Here is a 22,204-nt window from a genome sequence, read left to right as displayed (position 1 = left end):
GATAATATTAGTTTCGAAAGAAGGTAAAAATCTTATACTCATAATCAGTACCTAAAAGCACTAGTTGATTCGCCAAAGCTTGGAGAACCTCGAATAGAATCAGTAACTGATAAAAATCAAACAGACTAGCTTCAAATAGAGTTAGAATAACCAGCGTTTTTTCAATTTAATATGGTATAGGCGAATCGAAGATATTTAGTAGGTACACTAGTAGGGAACCAAACGTATAAAATTGAACAAAAGTTCGTGAATCTGTGAAACACGCCACTTTTATCAAACACCCATAGAAATATATTCTCATTGTATTGTGAATTAAGTTCCGAAAGCTTTCCCAACACACAATCAGAGTTTCTTAACTAGTATTGAGAGACTCACCTTCATAAATGGCTGCACATGATTGATGGGTCTGTTGGGAAGACCAGCGATCGGCTGATAACCGACAGTTTGTGTGCTGCCGTCATCGGAGCTCGAATCGGCGGCAGTAATGATGACCTTCACTGGAGATTTTAAAATCTTCGGCGAAGCTGTCATTGTTTTCAACGCACTACGCGTTGCTGCAACTGTGTCGTTGGTGTCTGCCAGAGCCGCTGATAAGCCCAGCTGTTTACTGTTGTTGCTTGTAATATAATTATCATTGTTTTTGTTTTCTTTATTTTTGTTCTTATTACTATTGTTGTTTGCGTTACACACTTCGTTGCTGTTGTCGCTGTTCGTGTTTGTGTTGTTGTTGTTGTTATTGCCATTGTTGTGCGCTTTAATTAGTTTCGCAAATTCTTGTTCTATCGTCGAGATTGATGTCACTTTCGGCGCATTCGCCATAAAAGCTGCTCGGCGGCTAGACTTTGGCGACGTTGTCACCACTTGTGGTGTTGTTTTTGCTTTTGTTGTACGCGGTAATGTATTTGTTTTCATATTTATCGCACGACGACTGCTTAGTTCACTTTTAGAAGCTATAATATCGCGTATTATTGTTGAGCTAATAGCTTCGTTGCGCGCCGATGATGATGACAGTAGCGCTGTTGTTGTTGTTGTTAATGGCGTTAACACTGATGTTATTGTGGTTGTTGCAGTAGTTGGCGCCGAGTGTGAGTTCGTTTCTGATAATGCAGTTTCTGGTTTTGAAATTATCGTTAGTGGTATTCCTGTTGTGGGGGTTGGTGTTGTTGTTGCGTTTGAATCCCTATTTGAGTCGGTTAAAGTTGTTGTCGTCGAAGTTGGTGTTGTGTTGCCTGTGGTTGTCGTTATAGTTGCAGTTATTGTTGTTGGCACTGTTGTTGCTGTTGTTGTGCACCCCTCAGCTGTCGTTTTGTTTGTTTTTTCCGCTTGCTGTCCGTTGGACTTTGATTTGCGCGAGACGCAGCTTAACGACATGCGTCGACTACCGGAACTTCTGAAGAACCCACTCGGACTTCGACTGTGACTTTGCTCGCGTTCACTTTTGTTGTTCTTATTGCCACTATTGTTCGCCTTGTTGTTACCGTTATTGTCGCCGATTTGCAATGATGAGTTTTTACACCACAAACTACTCACACGATTGCCCATGCCGATGAGTCGTTCACACCAGCGTCCTTGCGGGGGGAACGGTGGTGTAAATTATTGTTTTTTTATTTTTATTTCTATTTATTAAAAGCGTGTGCCTTTTCGAGTTTTTTCTTACAAAAAAATGTTTTTTTTTTGTTTTTATTATTATTAAAATTTTTATTTTCGTTTATAATTTTTTAGAAATTAAAAAATAATATTTTTTAAACGAAATATTTTTCTTTCGTATTTTCCAGAGCTTTTTTATTACCAAAAAAAAATATTTTTTTAATTTTAATTTTTTTTTTTAATATTTTTATTTTTTATTTTGTTCTTTATTTTTTAATAATTTTCTTTTTATTATCCATATAAATTAATATCGTTGGAAAGTAAATAGTTCTTTTTAATTTTTATTTTCTTATTATATGTACATATATTTTTTAAATTAATTATTTTTTTTTCAATTCTTCCAATCAATTTTAATTTTCATATATTTTCTTTTTTAATTTTTTTAAATATTTTTCATAATCTAATATATATTTCAACTCATTAACTCCATTATCTCTTTTTGTATTTTTTGTAAATTTATTTTCGTAATTTTTTTCAAAATTTTAAATAAATTTCCTTCACTTCTTACGTCTCGCCCCGGCAGTATTGTGTAATGTTTTGTTTCTCTTTCACACACGCTTCCGTTTTTGCGTCACATTTTATTTATATATTTTTTTCTTTTAGACAAAAACAAAACAAAAAACAACAACACAAGCAAACAAAACGTGAAATGACGTTTTTGCGCCTTAAATTATGCAGCGAGTGAGGTCACCGTGTGGCGCAATTGCTTTCAATTGCCAATAAATCCAAAAGCGCGTCGATCAGCGGCCTTTAAATAGCGCCGAAATTTAAAACATTTCTTTGGAAGAAAGATTTATTTCAAAAGTGCTAAATTCTACATACGAATGTGTATGTATGTGTACCGCGTGTATCGCTTGTACTCGGCTATTATTACGTCTATAATTTGTGCGCTACTGGGGTGGCGTTAAGCTAATTGTCGAACCGGCGCGAATCTCAATTCAGCAAATACTGAAATGGGAATTCTTTCAAAACCGCGCCACAAGTCACTACGCTTGCTTTCAGCGCGCCAAGCGCAAAGCGTTCCGTCTCGTGTTCGTGTGCTACGCAAACAAGCAGCGACGTAAGCGCGCGCACACACACACACACACATGCATATGAGAAAAGAACAAACAAAACAAAACAACAAAATCGCTAAAAGGCGACAGCTCGCAAAGAGCCAAACAATCGAACAGCCAACCAAGCAAGCAACCAGCCAGTCAGGCAGCCAGTCAGCCGGGCAGTTAGCCCGCTAATGATACGACCAGCATTGCGCGTCCCTCGACCGCGCGACGCGCCCATCGCCAGTCCAATCGTTGTCCCACTAACGCTGTGGACTCACACACACATACACACACTCATAAGTAATTATTTACGCATATCATATTTGTTATTGTTGTTGTTGTTGCTGGTGCTTCATAATCGATTTATGTATATTTGTTGTTGTTATTTTTTCATAATTTATTTTATTTTTTACATTTTTCATTTCTGCTCTCCCGTAACACCCAAAAAATTCTCAGAAATCGTCGAAAAAATCAACAACAACAATAACGAAAATGACAACAACAACAATAATAAATTTGAAATAATAACAAAGCCAATTCTTCATGCGATATCTCTCAAACGCTTTAATAATGAAATTAATAATTCTAGCGCGTTCACCCAGTAAAGCACATCGGCGACTAACGGCAACCGCACGCATACAAAGTGTAAAATTAAAAAAATAAATAAATGCTCAGTGCAAAGTAACAAACAAACAAAAAACAAAAACAAAAACAAAATGGAAAATTGAATTCGTAAAAACCTGGCCGCATTTGTTGTGTCTGCCATCGACACGAAATGAACGCGGCAATTCTCGGAATTTAACAGTCGCGGGCAGCGCGGGTGGCGGCGTTTGCTATGCGTGCTTGCGCGTTGCACTTTGAGGTCAAAGCATGCAAATCGCCAACAAAACTAATAACGGTAGCACCATATGCTACTATAAATAGCCCTACAGCTAATTGCGTTTAACGATTTACTTCCCTGACTATGCACTTATCCCAGGTGTTTTAGTATATACTAAGGTTATACAGTGATGTAGATTAGCTGGAATTTTCAAAAATAACTTTGTTAACTGCTGTAGAACTAGAAGATGTATTTGAAACTGACAGTCAAGCAGTTAACAGTAGATTCGAACACTGATCATGAAGAAATCTAAAATTCGTTTGCCAAAATAATAGCTCTTAGGGCATTTCAGAGAGAGATCTAAAACTAAACTGTGGAGTTCATAACCTTAATAGCATACCCAAAGCACGAGACTATGTGCTAATGCTCCCCAGTCATTTTCTTCAAATACTTCAAAGGCTTAATGTGTATATTTCAGTTTTCGAGAGAAGATATTACATAACAAACTTTAAACGAGTTTACCAAATAATATTACTGAAAAAATATCAAAGGTGACCTATCCTACTGAAGGTATTTTTATGTAATGAAAAATTATTTTTGTTGATACCATCATTTATTTTCTTTACAAAAAAAATATTTCAATATTTCAACCAGGCGGCAACTCTTCTTAGCAATGTTTCCAACAGAAATCTTATTGGAACCGTTGGATATAAAATCTTCACACAACAGCCTGAAAATCACAAATTTGCTCTGGCGTTTTATTTTTATTTTCACTAAATCGCAAGAGAGATCTATGATATTTTAAATATACGGGGGACATTTTAGAATAAAGTATTGACAAGATTCTACATCGACAACTTCTCCAAAAGTGGTGCTTCTAAGCTACCTAGATGTACCGCTTAACACAAGCGGTTTTGACGAAAACCTTCCCTTGTCAACCGGGAACGTTTTTAGTTATAAACTGGTATAAATCGGGAATATATTAAATTTTTTACTGTTCCCGGAGGGTTTTGCGGCCTTTTTTCGGGTTTTAAAGTTTTTTTTTATTTTAGCGTGTTTGTGCGACTTGACGGCGCTGATCAAATGGCACGAAAATTTGCCTTGCGGTTCTTTATTGAATGAATTTTTATGTGTCGTACGAAAACGTACGACATGGCACGCAACGTGTTAATGGGATCATCCCATGTTACCTGTTTCTTAGTGATTTTTAAGATTTTTTGCTACGACCAGTAAATAGATAGAGCTTCAAGTTTATCTTCATCTATTAACATATATTTTGACAATATAAATCTGTTCAAATTTTCCAGCTGCCAAATGAACGTTTCGGACAGCTCCTTCTTCAAAGTGCTGTAACTTTAAAACGACTTCGAATTTCTAAAAATCACTTTACTAGCTTATTGTAGACATGTTAAGAAAGCAAGCCCATCACACGGGATGTCCGTTTAACTTTACCCACCATGCCACAACATGTGGCAACTTTACCAAAAATATTTACAACTATATGTATATATATATTTTTTTTAAATACGACTTGTTGTAAATTTAACTGGCGTATTTATTTTATTGTCTTAAAATTATTATTTAAAAAAATTCCAATTAGCAACCTTCATAAAAAATATTTACAACTGTACGCTTTTCAGTTTGTGTATTCACATTGTTTTTTATTCAATCAAATAACTGTGTTAAAATTTTCCGAAAGTGGCAACCATGAACATCGCTATAACAGCAATTTACATACCACAACCGTAACGAAATGTCGTTTTGCTACAGAATAATGCTGGAATCCATCATCTGTAGCATCTACCGCGCCTAAAGCAATTTCACTTTAAAAGTTTTGAATAAAATTAAATGAAAAAAAAATTATGAATAATTTTACGCCGATCTGTAACATGACATTTAACCGCATTCTTTACACCAAGACTTTGTGGTTTTTGCGCTTCCTCTTCAACGCTGTTCGCCATCAAAACCACAAAATTAGCAACTCAATTGTGCTACTTCGACTGAATCGGACTTCAAGGAATTTCTTACTTTTTCGAAAGCAAACAATATTAACAAGCCACACACAAGCACAACAAAAGGCAAATGAGACACGTGCGATAGAATTAACAAACACACACACATGGCTTACTTAACCCCACACACCGCACACACGCACACATTCAAATTTGAACACATTGCCATTAGGCAGCCGCATACGCCCTGTAGCCCTTGTGGCGAGGCGAGTACGGTGTGTCGTGACATTCCGTTGCGTGTGGCCAACACCAACAATTCATTATCATTAGTAATGGCAATGTAATAATTAACTCACATCTAACAACGACATTAGCACCTGAGGTGAACTTCATTATCGCCGTGTTGTTGTACGCAAGTGTCGCTGAAGCGCTGCGAGCTTTCTTTGTACATGAGTGTATGTATGTGTGTCTATAAGTTTGTATGTATATATGTGTGTGTGTGCTCAAACCTGATCAGTTAAATCGTGAATTATGGTATAATGGCTTGATTATCGTGTATTTTTACATTTATGTATTTACAGGTGTTGGCACACAAACACACACGCTCACGCTTTGCTTTGTGTGTGGCTTGTTTCATTTTATTTTCTTCAATATTTCTTTTGTTTTGTTTTATTTTATTTTTTCTTCTGGGCTTGTTTCGTTTGCCTATTTGATTTGTGATTTTTCGCTATTTGCTTATTCCATTCTAGCTCTATTCACATTGTTATTTCTATTCTATTTGTATTCTAATGCGCATTGTGTTGTGCTCAAGTGTGTGGTTGCGTAGCTGCTTTGCATGTGTTTGACAGTCGGGCGCATTAATTAAGTCTTTTAGTTATTATAATGTATGCGAAGTCATGACCTTTAATGAGTCGTTGCAGCGGCTAGCGTTATTTGTCATTGTTGTTGTTGTTGTTTTAATATTTCATTATGACACGTTTAAGTAGCAGTAAAGAAATTTAAATATTTAATATGATGCGCCATTAGCTAATAACTACACAAAAAAGTCTTAATTAATAAATTAAGTTTAAATTGACACTGAAGTCTATATTTGATTGAAATACAGTTGGGTCTGTAGTTTGAAGACCGGTTCCATGGATTTAAATGAAGATATTAATTCACCGTTACTAAAGATTACTTTAATAGTTTCCAAACGAAATTAAAAAAATTTTCCATTTATCTGAACCAAAAAAAATATATCTAATACCAATTTTAATCTATTGATTACTAGGTAGTTATAGGGAGTAGTTTTACGGGTTTTCTTGTGTTGACTCATCCAATCAAAACTCTTTTATACTAGATTTTTCTCCGATGAAAGATTAATTTAAAGCGGGTTTTTGACTGATTTATCGAATGTTTTAAATATTATACGAAAAAGTATTAAAAAAGTATGTTTTGTACACAAATATATATATTTTTCAGTATTATTTCTCAACCGGTTTAAGGAACAGGTGTGCTTTTGAATAAATTAGTAATTGCATAATTTAAATTATAATAGAATTCAATGGGATCGGTTACAAATTTGTTAAAACATTAACGCTACGTTCGACGTCAGGATCGTTTCTAAGGCGGATATTTATTTCTTGTTCGAAAAAAGCTTTCAACAATTTTGGAACTTGGAAAAAATCTAGAGTGAAGTATTGTCATAAAAATTTCCTATTGATAAAACCAAACTGGTGATTTTATTGAAAACTATAATTTTTTCCAAAAATTGTCGAAGAAATATGGCCTCTGTAGATAAAGGGGTCATCCCATGTGATGAACTCAAAAAATTGTTGTTTTGTACTTTCATAAATTTCTTTCTTAACATGTGACGAATTCGGTAGTAAAGTAACTTTTAAAAATTCGAAGTTGTTTTAAAGATACAGCAGTTAGAAGAAAGAACTGTTAGAAGCGCTGAGTTGGCAGCTGGAAAGTTTGAAAGCGTTTTTCTCAAAACTGTGTTTTCCAAACTTTCCTCCATCGTATATCAAAAACGGCTTGACCGAATGACTTGAAATTTGTTGAGTGCACTCAGCACATATAAAGGCATGTAACGGTCTACTATAATTCAAAAACTCCCAAAATTTCGATTTTTTCAAAAAACTAAAAAACAAAACGCAAAATTCACATTTTTTTTTCAAATGCCTAACAAAAGCTCAATTTTTGATATATTAATTTGGTCGTAGTACATTCTATGCTTTTAAACTTACTGATTAAAACGCCGCTAAATTTTCTTCTTACCGATCAGCCAATCAGCCAGAATCGTGTAGGATACGAGACCATTTTTCCCGAGTCTGGGTGTTACAATACAATATTTTTAGCTTAAAATTTATATGTCGAAATATATGTTAATAAATGATAATAATCTTAAAGATCTATCTATTTACTGGTCGTTGAAAAAAAAATTCTAAAAAATCTCTAAAAACAAGCCGTCATATGGGATGACCTCCTTAATGCTTATTTTATTATCACATTCTTATAGATCGATTCTTATAAAATTTGATGTGTTTAAAATACCAGAATTCTATAAATATTCATTTAGATTAATGATATGGTTTTTAGTTTGAACTAACCAATATGACCGATGATCACAATGTAATAAAATCTTTATCTCTTTTCCATCATGTGATTACGCATACTTTATAATTAGATTATGTATTTCTTTTTCATATTTCGTTCTTTATATTTTCGTAGTATTCCACACTAGATTCTTAGAAGATCTCTCTTAAACCAGGTAATAAAAAACCTTCTGCATCTAATTCTATGTTCACTGTATTCCCCACTGAATTTCCCAAACTGGCATTAATTACCTAAACAATATATAAATCTAATAGAGAAGAATTATAATAATTACTTACATTGCCATAACTCCGCATTGTTGATGGGCTTAAACTGAAGAGCCGATTGATATGATGTGTGGGTGAACAACCCGAACTTGTTGAAGGTGATATTGAAGAGGCGATTTCGGCGAAAATTGGTGAATGATCTGCATAAAAAACATACTTTTTTAAGAAAGTGAAATTAAAATAAAAATAAATCATTTGTCATATACATAAGTAAGAAAGTCTTATATAAAATAGAGCTAACCAAAACATTGATTTTATCTATTATACGGAGGAGAGTTGTAAAGAGTAATCCCAACAGAGAGATGGAGTGGGTTATCTCTGAGGTTATCGATGTATGGATTGTGATAAATGAGAATGATTATCTGAGACTTTTTTTCACTATAGTACAGTGTCATAGCATATAACAAACGGATCATATTTAAACTTCCATTATGTGAATATAGCACAAAATACAGAGCAGTTTTGAAATTGTAAGACAGACAGGTAAATGCCTTTTAGTGTCTAATTTATAATGATACCTAATCTCAGTAAAAGATATTGCCAGCTGAGAAGACTATTATCTATTTATAACCGAGCAGATACCGGACGAAACCTTTATGGATTAAGGACGCTATAAGATTAGAACTAATATTGTAACGGAATATTTATTTCTACGTAATGCTGGCCAGTTTCTCAATCATTGGCAAGACAAAAATCCGATTCTGATACAGTTACATATATAGATCAGAATATAGTCTTGACTTGGTACTAGATAGTCTTCTTACCTCTCTTTAGTTACGGATCATTCTTTATGGTTTACTCAAAGTTCAAGAACTTTACTAAATATTAATGGAAGAACTTCTAGGGAATTAAACATAGAAAAACGTGTCTACGTGAGTCCATCTATGCTAGAGCTGCTATGGACAAGGATCGGACCCTCTGACAAAGTACTTGTTTCTTCCCTAATATATCTGTCCTAACCTTTAGCAAGAATGTTATTATTCTATGTCAATCACTTCTGTAACTCACCACTCATGTCCATCGACGGCGACAATTCCTTAGCGAAGCTGAATAGATCGCTGCCACAGCTACCAATACTACCAGTACTATTACCGTTATTATTACGCACATCCGCCGAATTCAAGGTGATACTCGGTTTGCGTAAGTTGAGAAACTTATTTGCGCTGCTCGTCGGTGTGGCGGTGGCTGTCTGTATGGACAAACCGCTATTGCTGCCATTGTAGTACAGCGAGGAGCCGGAAGACAACTGCGAAGAAGGCGAGACGCTGTTGCACACCACATTCGGCAGCTTATGTGACTCCAGCGGCGAAGCGGATTTCGGAAATGCATTCCCTACCGAATGGTGTTGGTGTGTGACCGCTGTTGGTGTAGGTGTTTGATGACGCTTCAGTATTGGCGCTGGCGGCAGCTGAGAAGGTGAATGCTTGTAATACGTTGTAGAGGCGCCACCATACGAGTCACCCTGTTGTTTGGGTATTTGCAAGCGCAGCGTCTGGCGTGCGGCTAGCCTACGTGCAGGCGCATACTTATGCGACGCTGTTGGTGTATGGTTATTGTTGTTATTCGTGGTGGTAGTATTGGTGGCCGCGGCGGAAGTGTGGTGTTGGTGAGTTGGTGGAACGTTGTTGTATATGTTGTTTTGCTCGTGTGGTGTATAACTTATAGTGTGGTGATTATTATTGTTGTTGTTGTGGTTTGTATTGTGGTAAAGTGGATTGTAATGGTAGCTGTTGTTGTTATTGTTTAGGTGATGGTGGTGTGTATTCGAGGCTGCTGCCGCCGCCGCCGCTGGCGTGACCAGATGTGAGGTCTGCATCTTCGTCGTGCCGAGCGCGTGGAGAATTCGTTGGTGAGAGCGTTTGCTTGTTTGCGTTTTTTTTTTTCTGGTTCTCTCGTGAGTGTGCGCTGCTGAGAGCGCTTGCGGTGTGCGTAAAGAGCGCCGCGCTCAGCGTTGATTTTATGAATGAATTTTCGGCACTGCTGTTTTTCTTACAACTTCTAGGCGCACTCGCGTGCTATAATTAGTTGTAATTGTTTAATATAAATTTGTTTGCACAATCTGCTTTTGATTATTGTTTTATGTGCGCTGTTGAAGAAAAAAAATATAATTTCATTTATTTGGCTTTCTCACTATATTTTGGAAGCGGCGCGTTCACTTTGGAGCGTACGTTCGCGCCTCTAACAATTTTAGTAGCCACTCATTGCGAAATTAATTACAAATTATTTATGTATTTTTGTTCATTTTATTTATTTGTGCGTCGTTGTAGTTTCATTGGCAGCGAAAGACTCTTAGCACCAAATATGGCTTGCTAACACAAATTAGCACTCAGCGCTTTCGCACTGAAATTTTTGTTTTATTTTTTAATTCTTAATTACTGCGTCGTGATTTTTAAATTATTTGTATTAACTTATTTTCAATTTATTTATTTATTTTTATTTTTTTCATATTTTTTTTTCACACATTTCATTGGCGCGAAATTCCTTTTTCATTTACAAGCTTTTTGTCTTAGCGACCGCCACCACTGTCCGCCGCCAATTGTGACCCACTTTTGTCACTACCAAAAGACAAAAACAACAACGCACAGGAATTGCACGAAATCGCACATTTGGCACCTTGTAAAAGTGTAATTTTGCGGGCCGCCAAAACGGCGGCGTGTCCAAAGGCACGTAGGCAAGCAGATATACTAGAATGTACATATGGACATGTGTATGTGTGTGTGTGTGCATATAGTCGCTAAAATAAACGCTGCCAAATGTCAGTGGTCAACGCTGCACTCAAGCAAATGCAAAATTTGTTGACTTTTATTGTCATCTTTGTATGTACATATATACACACGACTAACTAAAAGGGAATTTTGCATTATTCATAAAGTACAACGCTTGGATGCACCGTCGCATACCCATACAAACACACATACAAATATATATTGGAGTACAATTCGCACTAGCCTTATTTGACATTTTTGTTGGTGTTGTTGTTAATGCCAATGGCTGGGTGTGACATTGGCGTTGCAGTTGGTGGCGTCTGATGAGTCCGATTGTTTCGCGGCATATGCGCCACGCATGACTGTCGCCCAATTCGGCGGTGTCACCGCGCAGGCGTGGGAGTCGCGCATTAATTGTGCTCGTTTCACGGCACGTAAACACAAACACAAACAGACACACGTATCCATGCAGCAACAACTGCTTTCAGCTTATTTTTATCGTCTTTCTTACTTATTTATTTATTTATTTATTCTTTGTTTATTTGTTTTTGAAACGCCATTAATCGCATTTCATTTGGCGTGCAGGTAGTGCTGTTTTCATCGCACACACACATACATATGCACATTCACAAATGTATTGCAAGTGTTTGCTCGTTGGCTACGCTTTGTTGACGCCGTTTTCTGACTTTGTGCTGCAAGTAAAAGAAATAAAAAATAATTTAATTATATTTTTACTTTCATGAATATACAATATACATACATATATTATACTAAAATATTATTGCGAGAGCGCCTGATGTAGCGCATAGTGTGCGAGTATTAAGTATCCCATATTGTCTAGTGGTTAGGATATCCGGCTCTCACCCGGAAGGCCCGGGTTCGATTCCCGGTATGGGAAAACTATTTTTGTTAACATTTTTTCTTAAATTAAAAATATTTTTTTATTTTAAATTATATTGTTATTCTTTTCTTAAAAAAAAATTGGTGGAATAAAGACCATAATGCAGATTATTTGGAACCATGTTTTGTTAAATGATTTCATCTAATATTTTATTATGAAATAGCACAACCACATATTAAATGTCCAACTATTTAGGCTTAAAATAACGTGCATGAAGATAATAGCTGCAAATTTAAATTGGCTTTTAAATAAAAACTCTAAACTTAGCTTAGACAACAAAGTGCTTTTATACAATGCGGTCATAAAGCCGATTTGGATGTATGGCATTCAACTGTGGGGTACGACCTGTGGATCTAATATTGATATAATACAAAGGTTCCAATCGAAAATGCTTAGATCAATCCCTTGCTCACCATGGTACATTCGCAATGAAAATATCCATAAAGATCTTGGTATCCCTATGGTAAAGAAAGAAGTAGAGGACAGCAGATTGAAATATTTATCTAAACTCCGTGATCACCCAAACCCATTGGCTAATGCTTTAGTACATTCCTGCGATCAAACACGCCTAAAAAGAAGGGATATGCCTGCGTACTAAAGAACAACGTTTCACCAATACAGCTCAATCACTTGGTTGAGCTTGTCTAGCTTTTAAATAGATTTAAGATTTTATAACTTGTTGTTAGGCTTATAAACAAGCAGATTCAATAAATAAGGAAATATTGAAAAAAAAAATTTAGGCTTGTTTAAATTTGCAATTAATTAACCGCATGGGGAAAGCATTACAAAAATAATAATAAATGTAATGATTTTAAAAATTAAATTTTAAGTTTAACATTTTAAATGAGAATATTAAAATTAAACATTTAAATTGTTAAACTTAAAATATAATTTTTAAAATCATTACATTTTAAATATTATCATTTTATATCATACCCAGTAATTTTATATCACTAAAAAAATGTGCTATTGTTTCAAATTTTCATACTTAATTATTTATATTAGGTGGGAACGCTATAAATCAATATGTTTAAAATTATAACTTCTTTAAAAATTAGTTCACTAAACTTCCAGATTGCATTCTCTTAATTTTTTGTTTATCTATTTATTTATTTATTTATTTTCAGATTTTTTATTAGTAATCTGAAAAATGTGTTTTTAAAAACTTAATTAGTTGCAACCGTCAAAATAATTGAAAAGTTGTATATCTCCATGCAAATTTCATAACAGGTGGCAACTCCCTAGTACATTTTTGTTTGAATTTGTCAAATACAGTTGTACCTCCTTAAATCGAATCACCATTATCCACAAAAAAAACCTCGAGTTATAGAGTTTCGAGTTATGATAGGTGATTTGTATGAAATTTGATTTCTATTGCCAATTCAAAAATTCGAGTTATGGAGAACTTCGACTTATAGAAGTTCGAGTTAACCTACTTATATATCGCTAATTTACTTGAATAGTGTCACAACTCAAAAAACACGATTTTTGAATTGAGTATGCAGAAATTTGCACAATTTCAGCGTCCATATTGTATAAAAATTTCATTCCGATGCGTAGAAAAATAATCCGTGAAATAAGAATGTTCCGTTATTAAACTTGTTAGGTTGCATTATTTTTTCTCAGTTGTACCAGAATTAGGCATGGATTTTTTTCTGAAAGAGAGACATATTTTGTGTTACGACACATATTGTCATAGAGTGAATTTGGTTTTCTTTTCAGAAAGAACGACACATTTTGTATTACAACGATATTGGTGAAAAGATTTGATTTCTTTAAACAAAAACGACACATTTGACTTATGACAGCGAAATTTATTTATATTTTTCACAAATAACGACATTATTCAAAATGGGTCACATTTATGCCCAAGTAAAAGCATTGGTACCTCTATTTGGTCCATTTCTGCTCAACATTGTATTTAATATATTACACGCCACTAGATTTGTCAATAAACTTATGGAATTTTTCTATATTTGCTAAATAAGAGACAATTGAAAACTTTAAATCGCTCTCCTGAAAAATCGACTTTTTTTAGTTGTGACACTATTCAAGTAAATGAGCGATATGTATATCTTTCAATATTGTCTTTGCAGATTCATCTTTTCCTAAATTTTCTAATCTGTATTCTAAATTTCGTTCCACTATGTCTATGTTTGGGTACTTAGACTTGAACATTATATGGTCTAACTTTTTTTTTTCGTTAGCTCCATTAACTCTTCTATTTCTATTTCTGTACGATCCATTGAATAATACAAATTTTTGACCATAATTTCTGTTAACTTAACGGGAGAAAGTAGCTTTACATATTTAAAGAAGCGATTCTATTCAATTGAAATTTCAAAATTAATATACTCTATTTAACTAAGACGTTGTACGTATCTGAAAGATGAAGGAGTAATCGAAACAGTGCATTTTAAATCCAGATGGAGAACCTACCTAAAGTACAGAAATGTATAAACTGTTTATAAGTAAGATCTTCCAAGATTTATAGATATTGAAGATAATTACAGTTTTCACGAAAACTCGGTTTTGGTATCATATTTTATCGGTTCTTACTCCAAATTCAAGTCAAAAAATCTGAACAGCATTTACTTTTTCGCAGAATAAGTAATTTACATTTTATGTTCAGGGTTTCATGTTATGCCTATATGTAAATCTCTTTGTAAATATACAAATGTGTACTTGAATGTTGTAAGAGCATAATACTTACACAAAAGAATTACTGCAGTTCTACTTGACCCACACCAGACGTCCTTTTTAATCCACAAATAGTTAGTGAAGGCAACGGACGCACTTGTTAATTGCTTAATATTCTTATGCTTTTATGCTTACATACATACATACATATATACATGTTTAATTAAGTTACTATATTTTCTCAAATATTTGTCAATGATTAATGGAATAAATCACAATGCCAAATGAAAATATTATGACCGCTATTTCAAGTCATGCTTTCGAACAATCAATACCGACTATTTCTCATAGGTGTACATGTGTATATGCGGACTTATGGGCGACTCCGGTTGCTGGGTCTGGCAGTTGCACTCACTTTGTAGACAACTTTGAACGCAGATTAGTTAAATCATGCGGAGTTAGTAACTTTAATTAGTATCTGAAGTCGCGTTGCATCGTTCAAGCGGCTATAGCTACATAGGTGCGTACAAGGCGATTACATATAGGGTTGCCAATTGTGTTATATTTACTAATAAATTTAGTGGGTTTTACTTATAAATATTGGGACATTTTTTACTATTTATAGGAAAAGTGTGCGGGGCTCCGTTGGTTACATTTTTTACCGAAAAGGATAGAGGTTGAGTTATATTCCATCCATTCCATCATTATCCAAGTTCACTTGACTTATCTTTACTATAACTCTTATTTAGTAAAGAATACGTTTTAAATTCGGAATTTATGTACATATATTCAGACGGCAGACCCCAAAGAAAGATTCAATAAAAGCATATAATATGTAATCTTTCGTTATGAAGTCCTTATACTATGTTTACATATAACGAGATTATCTCCATTTACGAGCTTAACTCGATAATCTGTAATTAAGAAACGAGATTTCCCATACAAAATTCCTCTCTGGATAATCCGAGATTATAAAATTATCTCGTTTTATACAACTAGATTTTTGGTGTTATTCCTAGGTTTATCGATAATTTTGCGAAGAAAAGGAGAAATGTCAAATGAAAATGTAAACAACAATGGCCGACAGCGAGAGAAATATGTGTAATACAACAACAAATGCAACACATTTGACAATTGATAATCTCATTTGTCTATATGTAAACGATTAGATTATTGAACGAGCTTAGAACGAGATTATTTTCATATGTAAACATACTATTACCAAATCTTCATTAGAATAGTATACTAAAATCTATTGTAGTTTTTATAGCGACGGAAAAAATAAATAATAGATCCAAAATAATTTTGAGGAAGTTGAAGTTGCTAATTCTTGAATAGATATAAATCTGGCTCCTTTCCAGTCATTTAGAAAAGTCTGGTTTGATCTCTGAATAGCTTTAAGAGTGTATATTTCTTTATGATACCAAAATTTGGATAATCACCGGAAAAGTCAACCCATATGCTTTGCTGTTCTCAATGTCAATCGACTTCACTCAGTGGGTATATCCAGAGTTATTTTTTATAAAATAGCTTTACACGCTGTGAGTCACAATTTTCATCTTCCTCATTGCTGATTAAATAAAATGTGGCAACTCTGGCGCGTAAATTCTATTATAATAGTGACAGTGTGTACATACAAACGATTTTGAAAATCCGTGAGCTACCGGCAGCCTTAATAACATTTCAACTTACAGCTTATAAATATTTAAATTTTTCCAATTATTGTAATTCATTTTTTTTTTTGAAGTTTGCTTATTTGTTTACATAAAATTTGCATAATTGCGAATTTTTTAATTAAATGTGCAAATGATTTACTACAGTGCAGCAGAATAATGTGCAGGCATATTTTATTATTCATTTTCGTAGTTTTTTTTCATTCTGTTGAAACGCTTAAAATGTGTCAAGGTAAAACACATGCACATTACTTTTATTAATTGTTTATTTATTTATTTGAGTTTAACATAAAAAATGCTTTGCGCTTGGCGGGCAATCAAATCGCCGCTTGCCAAAGTAATTTGAGAAATTTATTGTGCTCTTTACCGCTTTATTGCGGTAACCTTTCGCATTGACACCCATTAATCTGGCTTTTATTGGGACTTTGCACTAAGCTTCTGCCTGCTTACACACAATATACATACATACATATTTGTAGAAATAAAGAATAAAATAAGACTTTTCAAATTCTATTGATTTTTTTCTATTCACAAGTGCATGTTTCGAAGCAGCAAACAAAACAAAAGTGAAGAAATACACCACAAAAGAGCACATGCTTTCGGTTGAAACAGATTAATGAGCCGAATCTGCTTAATGATTATCCCCCCCGCTGGCTGTCGCGAGTTTCTCGCTGCAATCCAGCTGTGAATTTGAAAAAAATTTAAACATTTCACATTTGTCACGTTCTTGCAAAGCGCTGACATTTCGCTTTGATAATTTTTGACAACACGCCAAAGTAGCGTAAAAAGCTGAAATGCAAACAATAAAGACAAAAGCAAGCGTGATGTAGTAATTAAATATAAAGAAAACAAGAATTTCTAAAGAAATGGTTTTCGTGTAGGGGAACTCAATTTGTGTACTCAAGTCACGGGGTACCTATGGTTTTATGAGTTGAATACAGTTTCTTCTGATATTGATGCAGGAATTCCAAGACTTTAATAATTTCTTCTCTCATCAAGAAATAAAATATCCTGTCAAGATCTACAAAGTTGTATTTTGCTTAAATGCTAACCGCATCATTTAACCCCACTTTCTTAAGGAGGTGATCCCAAGTGACGGTCTGTTTTAGGGGATTTTTATACTCTCGCAACAAAAGTTGCTAAGAGAGTATTATAGTTTTGTTCACATAACGGTTGTTTGTAACACCTAAAACTAAAAGAGTGAGATATAGAGTCATATATACCAAATTGATCAGGGTGACGAGTAGATTTGAAATCCGGATGTCTGTCCGTCCGTCCGTCTGTCCGTCTGTGCAAGCTGTAACTTGAGTAAAAATTAAGATATCTTGACGAAACTTAGCACAAATATTCCTTGGCACCATAAGAAGGTTAAGTTCGAAAATGGGCGAAATTGGACCATTGCCACGCCCACAAAATGGCGAAAACCAAAAACACATAACTAAGCCATAAATAAAGTTATAAAAGTAAAATTTGGAATAAAGGATCGCACTAGGAGGGGGCATATTTGGATGTAATTTTTGTGGGGAAGTGGGCGTGGCCCCGCCCACAAATCGGTTATTTGTATTTAACTCGCAAACCAATAAAGCTATATAAACCAAACTTTCTGCAGTCGGTTCTCTTACGTACCCCACCACACACCATGAAAATAGTTGAAATCGGATAATAACCACGCCCACCTCACATACAAAAGTTAGGTTGAAAATTACTAAAAATGGGTTAACTCACTAACGAAAAACGACAGAAACTCTAAATTTTGCAGAAGAAATAGCAGAAGGGAGCTGAACTCAACTTTTTTACAAAATGGAAAATGGGCGTAGCATCGCCCACTTATAGGTCAAAAACCATATCTCAGGAACTACTCGACCGATTCGAATGAATTTCGGTATATAATATTTTCTTGACACCCTGATAACACGCACAAAAAATGGGCGAAATTGGTTCACAACCACGACTACTTTCCTTATAACTCAATTTTGAATTCCATCTGATTCCTTCACTTTATAATGTAAACATAAGGAACCAATGAAGATAGCGGAATAAAACTTTACACAAATAGTGCATATCATCTCTGGCTTCACTTGTGAAAAAATTGTCGAAAACGGACTATAACTTTCCAAGGCCCCAGATATCGAACATGTTGAACTCAGCGCCTAAGGATAAATTTTAACCGAAAATATGGGTAAATTTCTCAGATAATTTAATGTAATTCAGAGGAAGATGTTTTCTTCTAATAGTGTGTCTCAGTTCCAAAAATTATTAAAATCGGGTCATAACATCTCCATATACCTCAAACCTTTTCAAAAGTATCTTCTCCTAGCTCCCATATACCTAATTATAGGTTTTTCAAAAATACGGTGAGTTTATTCCTCATATATGTATTGGTTAATATGTGAGCTATCTTAAGAAAATTAAGTGAGTCTTTGATATAGTGTACCTTGCTGATGAAAATGAATGAAATCGGTTCAGGAATTACCTCATATACTATATATGACAATTTTCGTTATTCTATTAAACTTTTTGCCGAATTTATGGGTTACATTTCAAATTTCCCTGCTTGAGGTAGTAATCCCAAAACAAAATTATTAAAATTTCGAATTGAAAATACGACTTTAGACACCGATTTTTTTAAGGGAATATGAACAGTGTGCTCATCGTTTTTAATGTATTTTGTAAGTCATTTAGTATTAATTTTTAATTTTTTCTTTGAGTAAAATTTACAACAAGATGTTCACCATCAATGAAGTCTCATTATATAGTCTAAACCCCAAAAATTTCGATTCTAATGAAAGATGGCTTAGCAAAACTTTTATAAAATATTTATTTCTGACTTTAAAAACATCAGCAAAGACCTATCATTGAGATGAAAAATTGTCTACTGTCCATCTGTAAATATTATTTACAAAATTTAGACATCGGATAAAATCGTGCACATAAGTAGAATTCAGAAAACTATTCAATCTCTTCTGTTTCTTGTGACTGAAACTATATTTGGGAATAAAAAATTAAAAAGTTTGTAAATTTAAAAATTCAGACTCTAATTCAACAGTGCTGGAAGTAGGGATAACGTTTTATACACTTACAGATATCTAACAATAAGGTTCCGTCTCTTTCCTCGGCGATTGGTAGCAAATTTTCTATTTAAGAAATTAATTATTTTTTTGCGTAAATATTTGGAACTTAATTTATATTTTTTGATTATAGTTTGCGTATAGCCTTTTCGCACAGCCCAATTAATTAAAATTTTAATTGAGAAACGAGGTTTGTTTGTCCTTTGCACTGCCGGCTACTCGATAATCGAGTAGAAGTTAGTAAATTTCAACAGCTGATTGCTTTTCTATCTACCTTCGAGTAGTTTACTGCTATTTTATTCAAAAACAAATACATACACTCGTAGAAAGGATCGTAATGTAATTACAAATAATAAGTATACGTAAGTAGTTGCATTGCATTTTCAACTCGATTATAATTCGATTAAAAATTAATGTAGAAAAATGAAAGTTTTATTTTGTGTAGTAAATCGTTCTAAATCAGCGGCTTAATCGAGCAAAGGTCCGTTAATTGATCAACTAGATCCTGTGCGAAAAGGCTATTAGACTTTTAAATATAATGATCTGTACTGATGAACACTTTTGTTCGCATGAATTAGTAGGTATATTAAAAATGTGGATTATATTAAAATTTTGGATATTAATTCTGTATCTGTGAAAAATCACAAATATGTAGTTTCGATTATTTTCTGGGCGTGGCGTACTTTCAAAGCGTAAGTAAGCATTAAGACGAAAACTTTTGTCCATAGTGTATGTACGTAAAATTTAAAAATTCAGCAGTTGTGCATTGGTTATAAATTTTTGAACACTAAACGCTACATACCAGATACATATTTCAAACGAGTACTTTTATATACATATACCCATTGCGGTTGCCTTTGTTTGCTAATTTTATCGAATTTGTTTTTTTTTTCCATTTATATCGACTTTGTTTGCACAATTTCTCTCGAATATCACGTTTTCGTCGCTCGTATATGTCCAATTTAATAAAATTTAATTTACTTGGGCGAAATTTCAAGTGAAAAACAAAATTACTGCAAATTTTTGGCGCGACCTAAACACTTTCAGTTTTCTTTAGCGGTCTAGCACTATTTGCTACTTATTTCTATTTGTCATGTTTTTTTTGCGCCAATTTTATCACGTCGTCGAATTAGCGAACAACAACAACAATAGCAACAACGAAGCGCACGCAACACCCGCTCGTGTGACATTTACTAGTGACAAATGACAGTTGTAGTGCGTGACCGCGCGTCAGTTGATTAATTGTCAGTGACAGTGGGCAAAGCCTGCGCTTAGCCAAGCGGTAGCGCCGCGGCATGAACGCCAGCGGTGTGCAATATGTTTGATAAAATATTGCCACTAAATATTTATGAACATGTGCGTAAGTTAACAACACTGGCGTTTGAACACATTTTTCATTCTTATGTAGGTCACATTTAATGTGATATTTTAAATTTTGATTACTTATTTATATGCTTAGAGCGATCCATATATGATTGGGTATATGTATGTGTGAATTATACGCTCTCGATAAAATATTTTAAGCGAAAAGTGGCACGTGACTTTCATGAAATTGGCGAGTAAATCTAATTTGAAAATTCTTATTATACCCTGAACAGGGTATATTAAGTTTGTCACGAATTTTGTAACACCCAGAAGGAAGCGTCGGAGGCCCTATAAAGTATATATATAAATGATCAGTACATATATTGAACTGAGTCGATTTAGCCATGTCCGTCTGTCTGTCCGTCCGTCTGTCTGTCTGTATATATACGAACTAGTCCTTCATTTGTCGGAACTGCCGATATCGGACCACTATATCATATAGCTGTCATACAAACTGAACGATCGGAATCAAAAGCTTGTATGGAAAACTTCCGCGTTTTTCTACATATCTTCACGAAATTTGGTGTGAGTTATTGCTCAAATAATTTAATATCCGAAAAAATTGTACAAATCGGTTCACTATAGCATATAGCTGCCATACAAACTGAACGATCGGAATCAAGGGCTTGTATGGAAAAGTTTCGCATTTGACGTGGTATCTTCACGAAATTTGACATGGATTACTGCTTAAGGTAATAATATAATCTCCGAAGAAATTGTTCAGATCGGTTAACTATATAACCTTAATGTTCGCTTTTTTTTACTTACTTTTTCTTACGCCTTTAGATTTGCTTAAACACATAGTTACTAAAAGAAATGCACCTGTGAAGGGTATATTAGTTTCGGCACAGCCGAAGTTAACCTTTTTTTTATTTTGTACCCTTAGTTCTTTCCATACATGCGCCCCTCTCTTTTAATGCACATTCTATATCTGCTAAAGGAGGATATGTGTATATTTCCGAACAAGACCTTGCTCGAAAAACAAATTATTATGGGAATGCAGATTCCACTAAAATTAAAAGAATAAATATCCCTTACTTTTTCGATTACAGTATAGAAATGACTTCCCAAACTAAAAAAAATCTCTTCCGGAATTTATCGTAATGACCCTACATGTGGTTCGAGGGCTTCACTATAGTAGTGATTTAATGCTTGAGAAAATTAATGTAAAAGAAAGTATTCCTAGGCTTTTCGACATGTCAAGGTCAAGTTACCTAAAACTCTTAAATAAGTATTTAATGGGGTTACTCGCTTAAACTTTACGGAAAGGATTTTTAAAACCATGTAGGGTACAAAATTGTCGATTCAGATTAATCGACAAGTTTATAACATCATATATATTTGAGATGTCTCAATCTCCTATATGTCCTATCTATATAAGCTTGAACAACAAAATTTAAACATCATTAAATTATGAAAAAATTGCAGATTATATCCCTACATATTTTGGATTTTTAGGGACTATATCCTATAATTAATAATATTTTTTTTAAAGCCCTTTTTTCGAACTTCGAAACCAAATATTT

The 22,204-nt window shown here is 34.1% G+C and overlaps 1 protein-coding gene and 1 non-coding gene across 3 annotated transcripts in view; one reads left to right on the top strand and one right to left on the bottom strand.

Annotated features, from left to right (window-relative positions):
- The window catches only part of LOC105221093 (NAD(+) hydrolase sarm1), a 156,943-nt gene that overhangs the window by 111,358 nt on the left and 23,381 nt on the right, over nt 1–22,204 (bottom strand). The window contains exons 2-3 of one of the 2 annotated variants that reach the window (XM_011197771.2): nt 9,335–10,412; nt 8,339–8,466 (exon numbers count right to left, since the gene is read on the bottom strand). In XM_011197771.2, coding sequence (XP_011196073.1) covers nt 8,339–8,466; nt 9,335–10,142 — 936 coding nt within the window. In that variant the 5' untranslated portion in view covers nt 10,143–10,412. Of the gene's footprint in view, nt 1–8,338; nt 8,467–9,334; nt 10,413–22,204 lie in introns of those variants that run through there. The other variant, XM_011197772.3, reaches the window with a different exon arrangement.
- Nucleotides 11,858–11,929, top strand: Trnae-cuc (transfer RNA glutamic acid (anticodon CUC)). Its single transcript has one exon. It is a non-coding gene; the product is annotated as a tRNA-Glu (tRNA).

This window comes from Zeugodacus cucurbitae, chromosome 4 (assembly GCF_028554725.1).
Source record: "Zeugodacus cucurbitae isolate PBARC_wt_2022May chromosome 4, idZeuCucr1.2, whole genome shotgun sequence".
Classification (NCBI taxonomy): Eukaryota; Metazoa; Arthropoda; class Insecta; order Diptera; family Tephritidae; genus Zeugodacus; species Zeugodacus cucurbitae.
This window is presented reverse-complemented; position numbering and strand designations above follow the sequence as displayed.